At 42.2% G+C, this 15,412-nt stretch overlaps 1 protein-coding gene across 1 annotated transcript in view; it reads left to right on the forward strand.

Annotated features, from left to right (window-relative positions):
• The window catches only part of LAMA2 (laminin subunit alpha 2), a 599,384-nt gene that overhangs the window by 506,885 nt on the left and 77,087 nt on the right, over positions 1-15,412 (forward strand). The window contains exons 42-45 of the mRNA XM_056856226.1: positions 958-1,074; positions 4,622-4,804; positions 7,679-7,833; positions 14,797-14,940. Coding sequence (XP_056712204.1) covers positions 958-1,074; positions 4,622-4,804; positions 7,679-7,833; positions 14,797-14,940 — 599 coding nt within the window. The remainder of the gene's footprint in view (positions 1-957; positions 1,075-4,621; positions 4,805-7,678; positions 7,834-14,796; positions 14,941-15,412) is intronic.

The following is a 15,412-nucleotide window of genomic DNA, read 5'->3' on the forward strand; positions in this document are numbered from 1 at the left end:
TACACAAATCTAATTTGTAACATATCTTTATTTATTCTTAAAGAAGTCATGTTTATGGAGTATGTCATCTTGCAAAAGTATCACTACCATGCAAAATATCTTGAAAGGAATATTGAATCATATATAAAGGAGGACATCCACTCTTTCAGTAGCTAATTGAATATTATATTACTGTCCTTGTGATTTGTAACAGTTTTTCATTTTAAACTGATGTTGGTCTATTATTTTATGTACTGATGAGTGTTGCCACAGATGTTGGCCATCTTAGAATTAACACGACTTCATGGTCTTTCAATGTACAGATTTCATCTGTAGCAGCTGTCAAAAGTTAAGTAAATCTGATGAGAATAAGTAAAACACTCTCATTGTGATACTGCTCTGCATGTGAGCTCACTGATCCTCTTTCTTCATGCACACACCACTGAAATAAGCCAAGAAATCAAGAACCTAGAAACTGAAGTTATCACAGAACAATTTTATCTCTTGATTGGGGCAGGTTTTATTAAGGCTCCCTTCATGGGTCTTCCTTTCAATTTTCCCATAATCACTGGGTTTTTCAGTAAATCTTTTCTTTGTGCAGTTTTATATTCCCTGTGAATCTGGAATATTAGCTGAAAAAATTGTATCAACAGTTCTATCAATTGCATACCGTATATACCCGTGTATAAGCTGACCCGCGTATAAGCCGAGGTGCCTAATTTCTCCCCAAAAATGGGGAAAAATTAGGCACCCGCGTATAAGCCGAGGGTCGGCTTATAACCCCTCCCCCCCGCAGGCTTACCTGACCGGGCTCCTGGCGGCGGGAAGCGATGGATCCGGCGGGGGCGGCCTTCCTGCCACTGGAGAATACATGGTATTATCATCTCTCTTGTTAATAAGTTATACAGTATACCTAATAAATAACCATAGGCTTAAGTAAATTACAGAATAAACCTTTCGTTTATGTACTCTTTGTAGAAAATGGGGATAATCTAAAAGGCATGCAAAAAAGGCTGAAAGATGCTGAGGAAAAGAACTCCGATCTCCTGAGAGCTTTGAATGATACATTGGGGAAACTGTCAGCAATTCCTAATGGTAAGTAGTAGCATTTTTGTACAAGTTTTTCAGTGTGAAAGAGGAAATTGGGACACAATTGGTCTCCAACAAAAAAAACCCAAATGTATCTTATTTTCATTTTGGGGGGTGTTTGTAGCCATAGTATTCTTCCTTTCTGCTGGTCCTTACTTTTTTTTTTCTTGAGCTTCTCTTTTTCATCACCGTGTGATCACCAGTACATGTGGGACCCAATCAGAGATAATGTTTTCAGTGAGATCAAGTCATGTCACCAGTGAGATCTGACTTAATGTTAGTTACTGAAGTCAAATGAAACCCCCACTGGGGGCAGGGAATTCATCCCAGTGTTGCCTAGGTAAACCAATGGCCTGTCTTCCTTTGTCGCACAATGGTAATTTTTTTCCCCTTTCACACAGTTGAACATAATCAGATAACCATGAATGTTGCTCTGTTGTCTCAATAATGCTGGTATGCATTCCCTCTCCATATATAGTGGACAAACATTTCATTCCTATTCAGACTCCATCAAAGTATTTCTACAGCCTGTGAACTAGGCTACAGAGTCAGGGAAGAGTTTCAGCTCAGTGGAAGTGAACACCCCACTACATTAATGGGCTTTATCTTTCCTCATCTTTTGAAATATATATCTATATAGAAGAAGAAGAAGAGTTGGTTTTTATATGCCAACTTTCTCTACCACTTAAGGAAGAATCAAACTGGCTTACAATCATCTTCCCTTCCCCACAACAGACACCCTGTGAGGTAGGTGGGGCTGAGAGAGCTCTAAGAGAACTGTGACTAGCCCAAGGTCACCCAGCTGGCTTCATGTGTAGGAGTGGGGAAACCAACCTGGTTCACCAGATTAGCGTCCACTGCTCATGTGGAAGAGTGGGGAAATCAAACCCAGTTCTCCAGATTAGAGTCTACTGCTCCAAACTACCGCTGTTATCCACTGTACCATGCTGGCTCTGAGAGCCAGGGTGTCGTAGGGGTTAAGAGTGGTGGACTCTAATCTGGAGAACCAGGTTTGATTCCCCACTCCTCCACATGAAGCCTGCTGGGTGACCTTGGGCTAGTCACAGTTCTTTCAGAACTTGTCCCACCTACCTCACAAGGTGTCTATTGTGGGGAGCGGAAGGCAAGGCAATTGTGAGCCATTTTGAGACTCCTTAAAGGTAGAGAAAAGCAGGGTATAAAAATCAACTCTTCTTCTGCTACTACTTTTTCTGTGTGCCTTTATATCCTGTAGGTTCTCTCAGCTGTTTTACCTCTTTAATGATGTTGCTGAGATGTATGCTACAGAAGAAGGAAACCTTTATATTCTTTTTTTTTTTTTGCCTGGCAGGAGCTGTCTATTTTGTCATTCTTAGAAGACCCATTTTAGAGGTTGAAAGACAGCATACTGCCTGCCTGCCAGCCAATCCATCATTTTAACATTTCCCCAAAGTACCTTCCCTTTCTGTTACTGTGGAAGGCTATGTCAAAGAGCTCCCCAACCTGTCTCCACCAGTTGGAGGCTGCTTTGGTTTGGTCAAAAGTTTTCCAAAAGACAAAACCTTGAACTCCAGGCTTTCACCCCAAGTCCAAGGAGTAGCTGCCACCAGCCCTTTCAAAAGGTTGAGCTCCAGGGAAAAGATAAGGGCAATCCTCTCCCAACTCACTCCAAAATTAAGTGCAACGCTTACTCTGCAAGGTAGAGGCCTGCCAGGGAAAGATTACACTCCTAAAAATGTCTTAGGTTTTTGGTAGGTGGTTTTTACACTCACACAAAGGCACTTAGAATTTAGGCTTGGAATCCCAAAGTCACAGACACAAGCCATTTAAAGGCTAACAATTTATTTATAAGATTCAAGCTGGTTTACAGGACAGAAAAGTCATGAAGTGTTAAGCAAGAAAACAATAAACTATTTAGCATAACTAGCTAATACATTCAAAAGCCTTTTTGGTTCAAAAGGATTGGCAAAGGTTTCTTGCATCAGGTTTATAGTTACCAACTTCCAAAGATGCTTCCAGCATTCAAGAGTTTCAAAAGGTTGTCCAAAGGTTTCTCCAAGCAGGTCAGCTTGACCAGAATTTCCCCGTAGGGCCAAAATCAAATGGGTTGTGATGCAGCCAGCACAGCTCTCCTGCTGTACCCCAAAGCATGCATAGTTTTCTCAAGGGTTGGTTTGTCCTTATATTCGTTTTCTCAGTGGCATGAGCTCTTAGAGGCCAATTGAGAAAACGCAAGCACTTAGCTGTTAATTAATCGCTTGGTCAGAATTGCTGACTCACTCAGATGTGTTCAGGTGAGGAAGCCTGCAGAACTACCTGCACCTGGACATTGTCATGATGGCTGACCATTTAATTACCATGGCAATGCACGGCCTTGCATTCCAAAAAGGGGAAAGGTTAACTAGCACCAGCTGGGGCTTACTCCCTCCACAGAAGCAGTTTTCAAAAGGAAACTTATTTTTCTGGTCTAAAATCCCAATAACACAAAAGTCATAGGCCTCCCAGGCCTGAACCAAAAAATCATGCAATCCAAGAAATTGAGAGACCTCAACTTCTTGACAGGCTAGTACTGAGAGAAATAGTCAGAGAGAATGTTCTAGTTAAGTAAAATTCATAATTTCCACAGAAATATCAACCATCCCTTCATGTAAGGGACTGTAACTAACTGAGCAATTTTACATCCAAAGGATATAAATAGCAGCCAGGCTTTCATGCCAATGTTTTATCCATACGGGGCAAACTGGGCTGACATCATAGAAGTGTGGCTGTACTTCCTAGTGGGAGAGAACAGATTTATGTGGCACTAAATGAGGGGAAAAGAGAAGAACATGGTTAGATAAAGCTATGCATCATAACTTCACTGTGCCAAATTGTGCTGGATCACAGATTTCTCTGATTCACCAAAGTTGTCTTCTAATTAAACCATCTCACAAGCATTTGTGCTCTTCCTTTTGCCAATGCAGGTGACAGAGGGTTGGGGAGTTTTGTAACAATGCACATAAGCTGGCTTCCAAGAAAATAACATTCTGATAGTTTTTATAATGTGGAAGCTTGCATTTCAGTCATAATTCTTGCAAGTTTTTTTCTAGTTCAAGGAATAGGTTTTTGCATTCTTCAGATTTCACAAAACTGATAATACACTTTTTCTTGTATAATTGACAATGGCATCCTAAGCAGAGTTATACCCTTCTAAGCTTACTGATTGATTTTAAAGGGTATAGCTCTACTTAGGATGTCATTGCTAGTCAGCCAAATCTACTGATCATGCTCCTCTACTGGTCTCTTGGCTGTTCATATCACTAACAAGTTTCATGATGATGGATCTGATTAATACAGTGTGCTGTCTGAAATAGTGACAACAGAGTCTATATTTATCTTTAGATAGACTACCTTACCAAGTCAAGAATTTACCCATTCATAACTACACCAAGCTCTGTCCATTCAAAATAAAAGGGCTCTTCCCACAGTAAAATGTTGTTGTTAAGCATAACAGATTCTAACCAAGATGGGCTTGCCTGCATATAATCATGGCAAGGATGTTCTGTCATTCTCATTTTCCCCCTTCTGCTTGCAGATACAGCAGCCAAGGTGCAAGCAGTCAAGGACAAAGCTAAGCAAGCTAATGATACCGCAAACGATGTACTGGCCAGGATCAGAGATCTCAGCAAAAATCTCCTTGGTGTAAAAGACAACTACAAAAAACTTGCAGATGATGTGACCAAAACAAATGCTGCCATGAAAGATCCCACCAAAAACAGTGAGATTTCATTTTTGTATCTGTTCTTGTGTCTTTAGGCACATTCTTTTGCAATGAAAGATAACTAAGATATAGTTTTATAGAATATCAGGACAAATATTATGACATGCTTACTAAACTATCATTTTCTATGTGTTATATTATCCTGCATTCTTCACATACCTCATGATTGGCAACATAGTTAAAGAAACTATTCTCTGAGTTCTTAACATGTTTTCATTACTATGAAGAACTGCCTGAGCATTCCTGATCAGCTTTCCCCAGTTTATTCAGTGGGGCTTACTCCCAGGAAAGCATTCTTAGCATAGCAACCTAATAGTTCTTAGGATTGCACCATAACAGTGCAATCCTAAGGGGAAGGGCCAAATGGGCTTAGGAGGTGGTGAGACCCTAGCACTGGCATAAATGCCCCTTGCACTGTGCTGGCACTGGGGAGTGCTCAGGCAACGCCACACATGGGCACCAGTGCAGCCACGGCAGCAGCCCACCTTCCTTCATGGAAGCCCCGTGAAGGCCCGCGGGGGGGTGAATTTCCCCCGAACTCCTGATCTTGCCCGAATTTCGGGGATCCGAAGTGGGGGAGCTTGGACTTCGGCATGGCCCGAATTTAAAAGGGCCAAATTTTGCCGAAGCCAAACTTTGCCAATTTTTTTTTTTCAACAGCCCTACAGTCAGGTGCCCTACAATACAACCCTAAGCATGTAGGGTTTGTTCAAGATGAAATATCCCGTCAGTGGAATAGCATTCCCCTCCATCCCCCTTCTCACTGCAGGCCTATGGATCTCCCCAAAATGCTGCTGCTGGGTGATAAGGGACCCTGAAGAATGGCATGAAGGGATCTACAGCACAAAGAGAGAATTGGAGGAAATTGCCAGTTTAGTCCTGACCCAACCCTTATACTGTACCTATTTGTAAATCCCATTGAGTTCAATTAGACTTACTCCCTTGTACATCTGCTTAGAATTGCAACCAAATCCCAAACACAACTGAAGTCCTGCAGATTTCTAGAGCCAATCTTTACGTAACTTGAAGCAACATCTGGATCTCTAAGAGATTAGGAGCAGAGATGATCAGCCTAAGGAGGGCTCTGTGGCATAGCAAAGAAATCAGAAAATATTACATTTATACTGAACCATTGTAACCACCAGAGGTTTTTTTCTCTGCATTCAATATCTAAAGTTCACTCACATTGTTGATCAGATACGCACTTTATCATCTAGTTTTAATGGTAATATAACTGATGCTCTGATGTACGTGTCTCAATTCGAAAAACTCACCACTCTACTTATGTCAAATCAGCACAAATGTGCAGTAGTCAGCATATTTTTCCATGTTTTCATCCAGTAATTATTTTAATTATGTTGTTGTTTATCTTTGAATTTACTGTCTTACAAGGCTTTTCTTCTTCTTTTAATCTCCAAAACTTGCCTTCAGAGATCAGTACGTATAAGGTTTTGATTTTATTCTTCTTTTTAGCTTTTTCCTCTGTATGCTTTATTCTTTTTGCTCAAATATACTTGCATGGTGCCCATGCAAGATGTTGCATTAGAATACCTAACCATTTATACAATGCGTCATCCATGGTACTAACAGCACAAGAGTGGAGCCACTGCTCCTTTCCCTACAAGACACCTTCACAGGCCAAGGGCCAAGCAAAAGCCTCACAGCAGGCAGGACCACACAAACCAAGGCTGTGGCAGTGTTCCCAGAAGCCCTGCTGTCGTGTCCCCAAGGGGTGGGATGACACAGCCATGATAGTCAGGGGGAACCAACCAACCACAGAGTGGCAGCCATGGGGACCCAGCCCCAGCCTTGGGCTATGCAGTTACCCCAATTAGACCGTCTCCATTTTAGTTGGGGGGGGGGGGAATTAGCTTTTTGGAGACTTAGCTTTGAGAGAGCAACCTGGGGTGCAGGATCTTTTTACCAGCTTTTATGGAGATAAGCCTCCTTGAAGAACTCTTAAACAAAGAAGCATTGTTTATAATTTTAAGGGGCTTTATTGAAAATTATTTTTAACACATACACACAGCAACAAAAGCAAACACCTGATTCACACAAGAGCCCAAGAAACAGAAGGGAAGAGGGGCTGGCCACAAGGATATGAGGGGTTGAGGGTGATATTTACATATCAGGAGAAAGCGATGTCCCAATGATAGCAGCATTGAAGAAGGAAAAGGGAAGGGGGGCCACAAGCAAGTGGGGGTGTGCGCTGGAGTAGTGGCTGTTTGGCTCCCTGTGTCCCACCCCCGCATATTGCAGTGTGTGACATACCATATGTCGAGGCTTGCTATTTAGTTCAAAACCATGATAAAGCTATTCTGAAGTTACTGAACAAGGAAAAGACAGGGGAGATAAGTTGCAGCGCTTACTGCCTTTAACCACAGTCACACTTCAAATCTGCAATTGTTTTAACACAAGGCCATTATTTTTATTTTCTGATTTAAAATCAAATAACTAATCACTGCTGATTGGTTTACCAGCTAATGAAAACTAATGAATACTATTTTAATCAACAGTGTTTTCATTAACACAAAGATAAAAAGTAGGCTGCTCCTGAACTCTGAACTTTCTGTACCCAAGTACTCAATATCTGACCTTTTTTCTCCATATGCTAACATTTAACTTTTGGCTTTTCAGTTGTACTGCACCACAGACAAGCTCTGACAAACTATAATGTAGCTGTTTATATACAAAGCTCTCCTAAATCCTACTCATATGCTTTTATATTTTCTGTTGCCAATAAGCTAAACTTTGAAATGATTGTTGAAATTACATTTTATTCTATATTTTTAAAAATGATGATAACAGTTTTTTTCCAGTTTTTATTGTTGTTTGCAACATCTCTTATGCCGTTTTTATTTCCACACCAAGTTGCTAATGCAGATGACACTGTTAAAAATCTGGAAAAGGAAGCAGATCGGCTGATGGATAAACTGAAACCAATTAAACAACTTCAGGATAATTTGGGGAAAAACATCTCTCAAATCAAAGAACTGATAAATCAAGCGAGGAAGCAAGCCAATTCTGTAAGGCTTTTTAAAAATGTGTTGAGCATTGTTTTTTATGCTTCCTTAGCTGTGTTATTTCATCGATATGGAAATCCTAATCGAATGAAAATAAGCAAACGAGCCCCAAAATAATTGATTTGATCCCAGGGAAACTAGGTGGATTTGAGTTATGTGTTTTACATGATATGAACAAGAAGAAGAGTTGGTTTTTATACCCCACTTTTCTCTACTGAAAGGAGTCTCAAAGCTGCTTACAATCACCTTCCCTTCTTCCCCCTCCTCAACAGGAACCTTGTGAGGTAGGTGAGGCTGAGAGAGTTCTGAGAGAACTGTGACTGGCCCAAGGTCATCCAGCAGGCTGCATGTGGAGGAGTGGGGGATCTAATCTGGTTCTCTCGATTAGAGTCTACTGCTCATGTGGCAAAGCAGGGAATCAAACCCAGTTCTCCAGATTAAAGTCCTCTGCTCTTAACTACTATACCACACTGGCACTCAATGACCACATGTTCACATATTAGTGATATAAGAGTTGCTGGCAGCATGATGAGACTTACTTTTTACGCTGCTTGGTAATATAGATGTGAATGAACCAAAGGTGTTGTTTGCCTGTGATGGAACTGATATTGGTCTTGCCACCTTGGTTCCATTATATAGAATGGCAAACATCATGGGGAAGCAGCTCTTATGCATTTGCTAGGAAATGTGAATTGGCCGCAGATATAGGTAAGCTGGTATGTATGTCTAAAGACATACTACCAGTTAAAAACCAGAGGCTTGCAGCGGGCTTGCCAGCCCAGATCTGGATGGGGTGGTGGTGGCTGCCTTGGCTGGTGAGCCTGCAGTCCTCCCCCAGTCCAGAAAGACAGGGAGAAAGAGAGAGGGAGAGAGAGAGAAAGGGAGTAAGAGAGAGACAGAAAGAGTGAAACAGATAATAGAGAAAGAGGGAGAGAGAAAAAGGGAAAGAAAGAAAGAAAGAAAGAAAGAAAGAAAGAAAGAAAGAAAGAAAGAAAGAAAGAAAGAAAGAAAGAAAGAAAGAAAGAAAGAGTTAAGTCCACGTGGGAAGAATTCACGAGGTCGGAGACGGAGTTCAAACAACAACTGCGTTTATTGATTACAGGAACAGAACTGGTTAACACAATGAGCAGCCCCTGTTTATATGCCCCCTTGGCCGCCTGCGGCCACTCCCCCCTTGATCCGTGATAGGGGGACATAACCTCCTGGTGACCAATGGTACATATTGGCTTAGAGCCAATGGGGTCCGTTTGCTTGACCAATAGGATGAGCAGGGTTTAGGATCCTTCGTGCAGAACTCCTAAGTCTCCCTTGCTTACTTCCCAACTATATACATACACAACACCCCTCCCCCCTAAGTCCGAGCGACCCTCACTGTGCACTGGGAACACACAAAGTTCTGGAGGTAACTCGGCCGCGATCGATTCCGCTGAGAACGGCGCGGCGCTGGGATGGGGGACATCGGGCGATCCGTCGTTGCCGGATCAGTCTCACCATCGGTGGCTGAGTTGTCATCCGCCAGGCTGCTGGAGGAGTCAGGCGCTGGCAGCTGAAACATTTGATCCGGTTGCTCTGGTTGTTCCGGTGAGTGACGATGGTCTGCGCCTCCGCCGAGGCCTCGTCCACCGGCAGCTGCTGATACGCCTGGGCCAGGTCTAGTTTGGCGAAGACCCCTGTTTATATGCCCCCTTGGCCACCTGCGGCCACTCCCCCCTTGATCCGTGATAGGGGGACATAACCTCCTGGTGACCAATGGTGCATATTGGCTTAGAGCCAATGGGGTCCGTTTGCTTGACCAATAGGGTGAGCAGGGTTTAGGATCCTTCGTGCAGAACTCAAGCTCTTAAGTCTCCCTTGCTTACTCCCCAACTATATACATACACAACAGAAAGAAAGAAAGAAAGAAAGAAAGAAAGAAAGAAAGAAAGAAAGAAAGAAAGAAAGAAAGAAAGAAAGAAAGAAAGAAAGAAAGAAAGAAAGAGAATGAGAGAGGGAGAGAAAGACAAAGAGGGACAGAGAGGGTAGGTGGCTGTGCTTGTGGGGCACTGCGGTCTGCTCAGCCCAGGACAGGAGGGAGTTGGTGGGAAGGCGAGCGAGGCTAGCTCAGCCCAGAAAGGGAGGAGGGGGGGGCTGGCTGCCTCTGCTCGTGGGCCGGATAAAAGCCCTCCGGTCTAGAGTATCCCTTACAAGTGCTTGTCCAGCCTCTGCTTAAAGACTGCCGGTGAGGGGGAGCTCACCACTTCTCTAGGTAGCTGATTCCACTGTAGAACAGCTCTTACCGTAAAAAGCGTTTTTCTAATATCTAGCCGAAACCTTTCCACCCACAATTTAACCCCATTATTGCGAGTCCTCTCCTCTGCTGCCAACAGGAACAGCTCCCTGCCCTCCCCTAAGTGACAGCTCTTCAAATACTTAAAGAGAGTAATCATGTCCCCCCTCAACCTCCTCTTATCCAGACTAAACATAGCAAAAGCAGAAAAAGAAGAGTAGGTTTTTATACCCTGCTTTTCTCTACCGTGAGGAGTCAAAGTGGCTGACAATCACATTCCCTTCCTCCCTCCACAGCAGGTACCATGTGAGGTAGGTGCAGCTGAGAGAGTTCTGAGAGAACTGTGACTGGCCCAAGGCAGGCTTCCAGTGGAGGAGTGGGGAATCAAACCCTGTTCTCCAGATCAGAGATTGCCACTCTTAGCCATTACGCCATATGCCACAAGTAATCCAGTACTTATAGCTGGATTTTGAATCCACATTTGGTCCCGGCTCTCTGTGGCAGCAGCGGCCATCCCTGCATGCACAGACAACGCTATTTTAAAAATCAAGGGGGTTTAAACCCCCCAGGTTTTTTTTAATTTCAGATTTTTCTGCAGACCTAAGGGGTCCCCTGATCTGAGGAAAACCTGCTGAGGTGAGTGTGCCCCTTATCTGTGGATTTAAGTATCCTCAGGCAGGGGGCACCCTTTGAATTAGATATATAGATGATAGTTATTGACAAACATTAATGCAATATTTAGTTTTATTCAGCTGGATCCAAGGCATCTGTGGAGGCAGCTAGTTCATGGAAACCATTTTTACTGTATTTCCCTTCCCTCTGCACCTCCTGAAAATCCATTACTATGGATCAGGTGGCCCTCCAGAATAATATGAAATGGCAGGAGGAACTGTAGCAAGTGGGAGGAATCAAGGGGGAAATTTTGGGTATTTCCCCTCTTCTTACTGCAGCCACCCAATGCCATAATACCTGCAGTTCTGGGAGGTTCCCCAAGCTTCTGAAGTGGTTTTGAGAGCAGCCATAGTGAAGTTGCTGAGGGAAAGAGAAGGTGCTAAAAATCAGATCCCCAAATTTGCTCCATTTGTGGAAGCCAAATACTAATATTGTTATTATGTAGAATAAACAAAATAGGCACTAATTACTCAAAGGTACACATTAATTATTCTGATTTAATAAAGGACCCATTGCTCTAGCAATGTAGAAGTTTCAGTATCATTTGGCATGGGTGTTACGTATGTAACCTTTGCAGTATTTTACCAAGCATGTCGAATGGAATCACTTCTCCATGTTCTTGATTTTTTTCTCTGCCGTGTGTCCTTGGGTTGAGAGCACCATTCTCTAGCCTCATTATTGACACCCAAATCTGTCTTCCCAGTGTAATTACATTTTAAACTCTGGAATCAGCTGGTAATATGAAACTTATTTGCCATATGACCCACAAGAATCTGTAAAGAAAATCGTCAGTGATGAACGTTTTGAGCTACTGTTTAATTCAAGCCAAAGCATCATGGTGCATTAGGAATACCAAAATGAGAGTGTGTGCAGTAAGAAGAGTTATTTTTTATATGCCAACTTTCTCTACTACTAAAGGGAGAATCAAACTGATTTACAATCACCTTCCCTTCCCCTCCCCACAACAGACACCCTGTGAGGTAGGTAGGGCTGAGAGAAATGTGACTAGTTCAAGGTCACCCAGCTGGCCTTATGTGTAGGAGTGGTAAAACCAACCCAGTTCACCAGATTAGTGTCCGCCGCTCACGTGGAGGAGTGAGGAATCAAGCCCTGTTCTCCAGATTACAGTCCACCATTCCAAACCACCACTCTTAACAACTACACCATGCATAAACAGGCTGTTCATTTCATAAGTAACACTTCATATGGCAACAGATTATTTCTTTCACCTCTGAAGTAATTTCAGGCTATGGATTCCAATGCCATTTCCCTAACATTAATTGTGCCACTGAGTAGTCCGACTCCTCTGCTGTTATTTTTCACTCTGTGTTGAAGAATAATCTGCCCCAATGGCAGATCAGTAATTTACCCCAAATGGCATTTTAGTTATACTATTAAAGCAACTATTAAAATAGCAACTATTAAAATAAAACAAAATAGCAACTATTAAAATATATAGAAGCCTTTAGAGTTTGTTACTCTCATCCTGTTTTACAAGATTTGAATCACATGTTCACCCAGTGCTTTCAAAGGTTTTACAGTTTTCAGACATTTCTAAACAGGAATTTAAACTACAGAAAGGAGACACAAAAATATCCCAGATCAGTATTTTTCTTGATATCAAGATTCTTAATGGTTGTGGACTGTAAAATGAACCCATCACATACTCTTATCCCTAAAACAGACGTTGTATTTGAGTTGTTATAATTGATTCTATTCATTGCCACCAGTTGAAATTTGTAATTCTTTTTGTAAAGCAAATTGTTTTGTGGAATTGGGGTAAATGTTACACAATGTTCACTTGAACTCATCTTTACTACTTGCTCCTCCAGTGCACGTTTTCTTACACTCTTATAGTCTTCTTTGGTACCCCAGGTAAAATCCTAAAATACATGCAGTCTGTATTTTCCCACACTGTACAACCACAGGTCAAATAAATGCATGTGTGATTGGTAGGGTTGCCAGGTCCCTCTTCGCCACTGGCGGGAGGTTTTTGGGGTGGAGCTTGAGGAGGGTGGGGTTTGGGGAGGGGAGGAACTTCAATGCCATAGAGTCCAATTGCCAAAACAGCCATTTTCCCCAGGTGAACTGATCTCTATCAGCTGGAGATCAGTTGTAATAGCAGGAGATCTCCACCTAGTAACTGGAGACTGGCAACCCTAGTGATTGGTAAGGGGTGGGTTTACAGAGATTGCCATTTCTGTGATTGAAACCTTCCCATTATGAACATGATACTTAAATGTACTATCATCAAATTGTGTTAGTTTGTTCTTTAATTTCATTTCATAAACTTGACCAGTCAAATGAAATTGCTTTCTTTCTTTTTGGTAACAAGGATCTGTGGACTCTAGAAAACAAATGGTTTTGGACCTTATTGAGTCTTTTATTATACCCACATAAAAGCCCAAGCCTTCTGTTCATAATGACGATAATATTACTGCAACCACCAAGTGAACCCTTAATGAGTATTAGATAATTAGTTTTAGAAAAGTTCCTCTGAGACAGAACTAGCAACAACTGCCAGAGTAGAATTAAAACATGTGAAAGAGTTCCTTAATGCAAATACTACTAGCTGCAGAGAGGAGTGCATTCAAAGCAAAGTAGCAGATGGACCCTAGACTGTGTGCTTGGCTACTTTTGTGAGTTCATTAGCTGAATGTATTCAGGAATTGAGTTGTCATTAAAGATGCATCAAACCACATTCTTCCCTGCTGAGCTGACTTGGAGTTGGGCTCAGGAAATTCAAACAATGAGACAAAAAAAAATAGCAAGCAACTTCATTTATTTCAAGCCCTAGTCTGAGCTCAAAATAATTCATAAAAGGTTATGAGATATTTAGGGCCAAACTACATGTTACAGGGGACACAGGCCCAGCTGCGGCCCCCAATGCCATTTTAGAGGAAATTTTAGCTATTTAAAAATTGTTGTGAGGGCTGGATACTTATTGGGCCTGCACTGATGTGGAATCAGACAACCGTACCCCTCCTGCACCTTTTCAAGTGCCAAAACAGCCATGGGGGGCTGTTCTGGCACTTTAAAAAGCACAAGGGGGGGGGAACAAGATCATTCGTTGCCTCCACAGATTGGGCCTTTGTGGCAATTTTATGCCATGAGACTCTTGTTATTTTACTCTGTGCAGCTAGTGGAGCAAGCTGCAAAGTAATAGGGGGACCTTGTATCTATATTACCTGCAACAAAGAAGAAATATTGGCAGGTCCAGCTGGTCCTGCAAAGTCTACATAACCCCATCACACAGGGACAAGAGCACCTGCCTTCCTTTGCACCTGATCACGACTTGCACGGTTCTTCCTAACAGGATGAAACCAATTACCCATCCACACTACAATGAATTTCACCTTGGGCAACAGGGTGAGATAATTGTGGAAAGAGACGCAGGGCAGGGTGCCTGACATCTTAATATCACAGAGATACAGTGCCCAAACGGTGCAGAAACAGCTTCAGAAGTATTGGGGAAGAGGAGAGGCGTTGGGGGAGATTTCTGTGCCCGTGCACATAACTGTCGCCAGCTGTCACTGTCATCTCAAGCAGCAGCAACCACAGACTAAAGCATTGGAAGGGGGAAGAAAGGAAGGGAAGGAGATTTGGGAGGAGATATGTAATGAGGAAAGTTGGTTTGGCTATACAAGAACTGGCAGGTTGTAATGCTCATTTTAGTACTGAAGGTGAAAATTATCAACTGCTGAGGTTCATATTACTGAGCACAGTAAAGAGAAGCTCCGCTGACATTGCTGAGTGCTCATAGCTGATCCTTATCACATATTCTAGACATTGTAATTACAAAATGAACTACACGGTTATGTCAATATAGCATGGCAGATAAAATTGCCATCATCAGAACTCAGCGTTCCTGAAAGAAAATCATGTTTCAGTCGGTCTGCTTGGGAACATGTGACTAGGAGGGGGGAAATGTGTTATCCATTTGCATTTATTTAGTGACATATGAATGTTTCCTTGGTGTTAATGAAATACATAAACTGAGTTCTCTTTCCTTCCCCCCCCCCTTTAAGATTAAAGTTTCTGTGTCTTCTGGAGGCAACTGCATTCGCACATACAAGCCAGAGATAAAGAAAGGAAGCTATAACACTGTCGTTCTCAATGTAAAGACAACAGTTGCAGACAATCTACTTTTTTATCTTGGAAGTAACAGATTTGTAAGTCTGGATTTCTGTTTCCTCTTGTGAAAATGTTAGTCAGATTTGTACAATGACATTTTAACATCTGTAGAAATGAAAATTTCATTAAAGCAGCAGCATAAGACTAGGGGAACTACAGAAAGCTAGATAATTATTGTAGCTTGCAGTAAAGGCGAACAAAAAAAAATACCTTTTCCGTTGTTACAGGCTGTCGCAATTATGAAATTAGCACAATTATGCAACTAGCATAGATGTGTTTGGTGTTTATGGGAAATCTGGTTAAACAACATTAAGGATATAAATGTTGGGGTTAAAAATGACATAGTGTTGTCTTGTTTATACCACTCAGGCGTTGTGCCCTTTGTTTCTTTGGGAGCAAAGGACAAAATACTTCTCCTGTGAAAGTCATTCAAGTGCATGGGATTTGCGCAACAGGTCCCTTGCACGACCCATTTTAATGGGGTTTGCACAGGAAAAGTTGGACCTCAAG

Source organism: Euleptes europaea, chromosome 10, assembly GCF_029931775.1.
Source record: "Euleptes europaea isolate rEulEur1 chromosome 10, rEulEur1.hap1, whole genome shotgun sequence".
Taxonomy (NCBI): Eukaryota; Metazoa; Chordata; class Lepidosauria; order Squamata; family Sphaerodactylidae; genus Euleptes; species Euleptes europaea.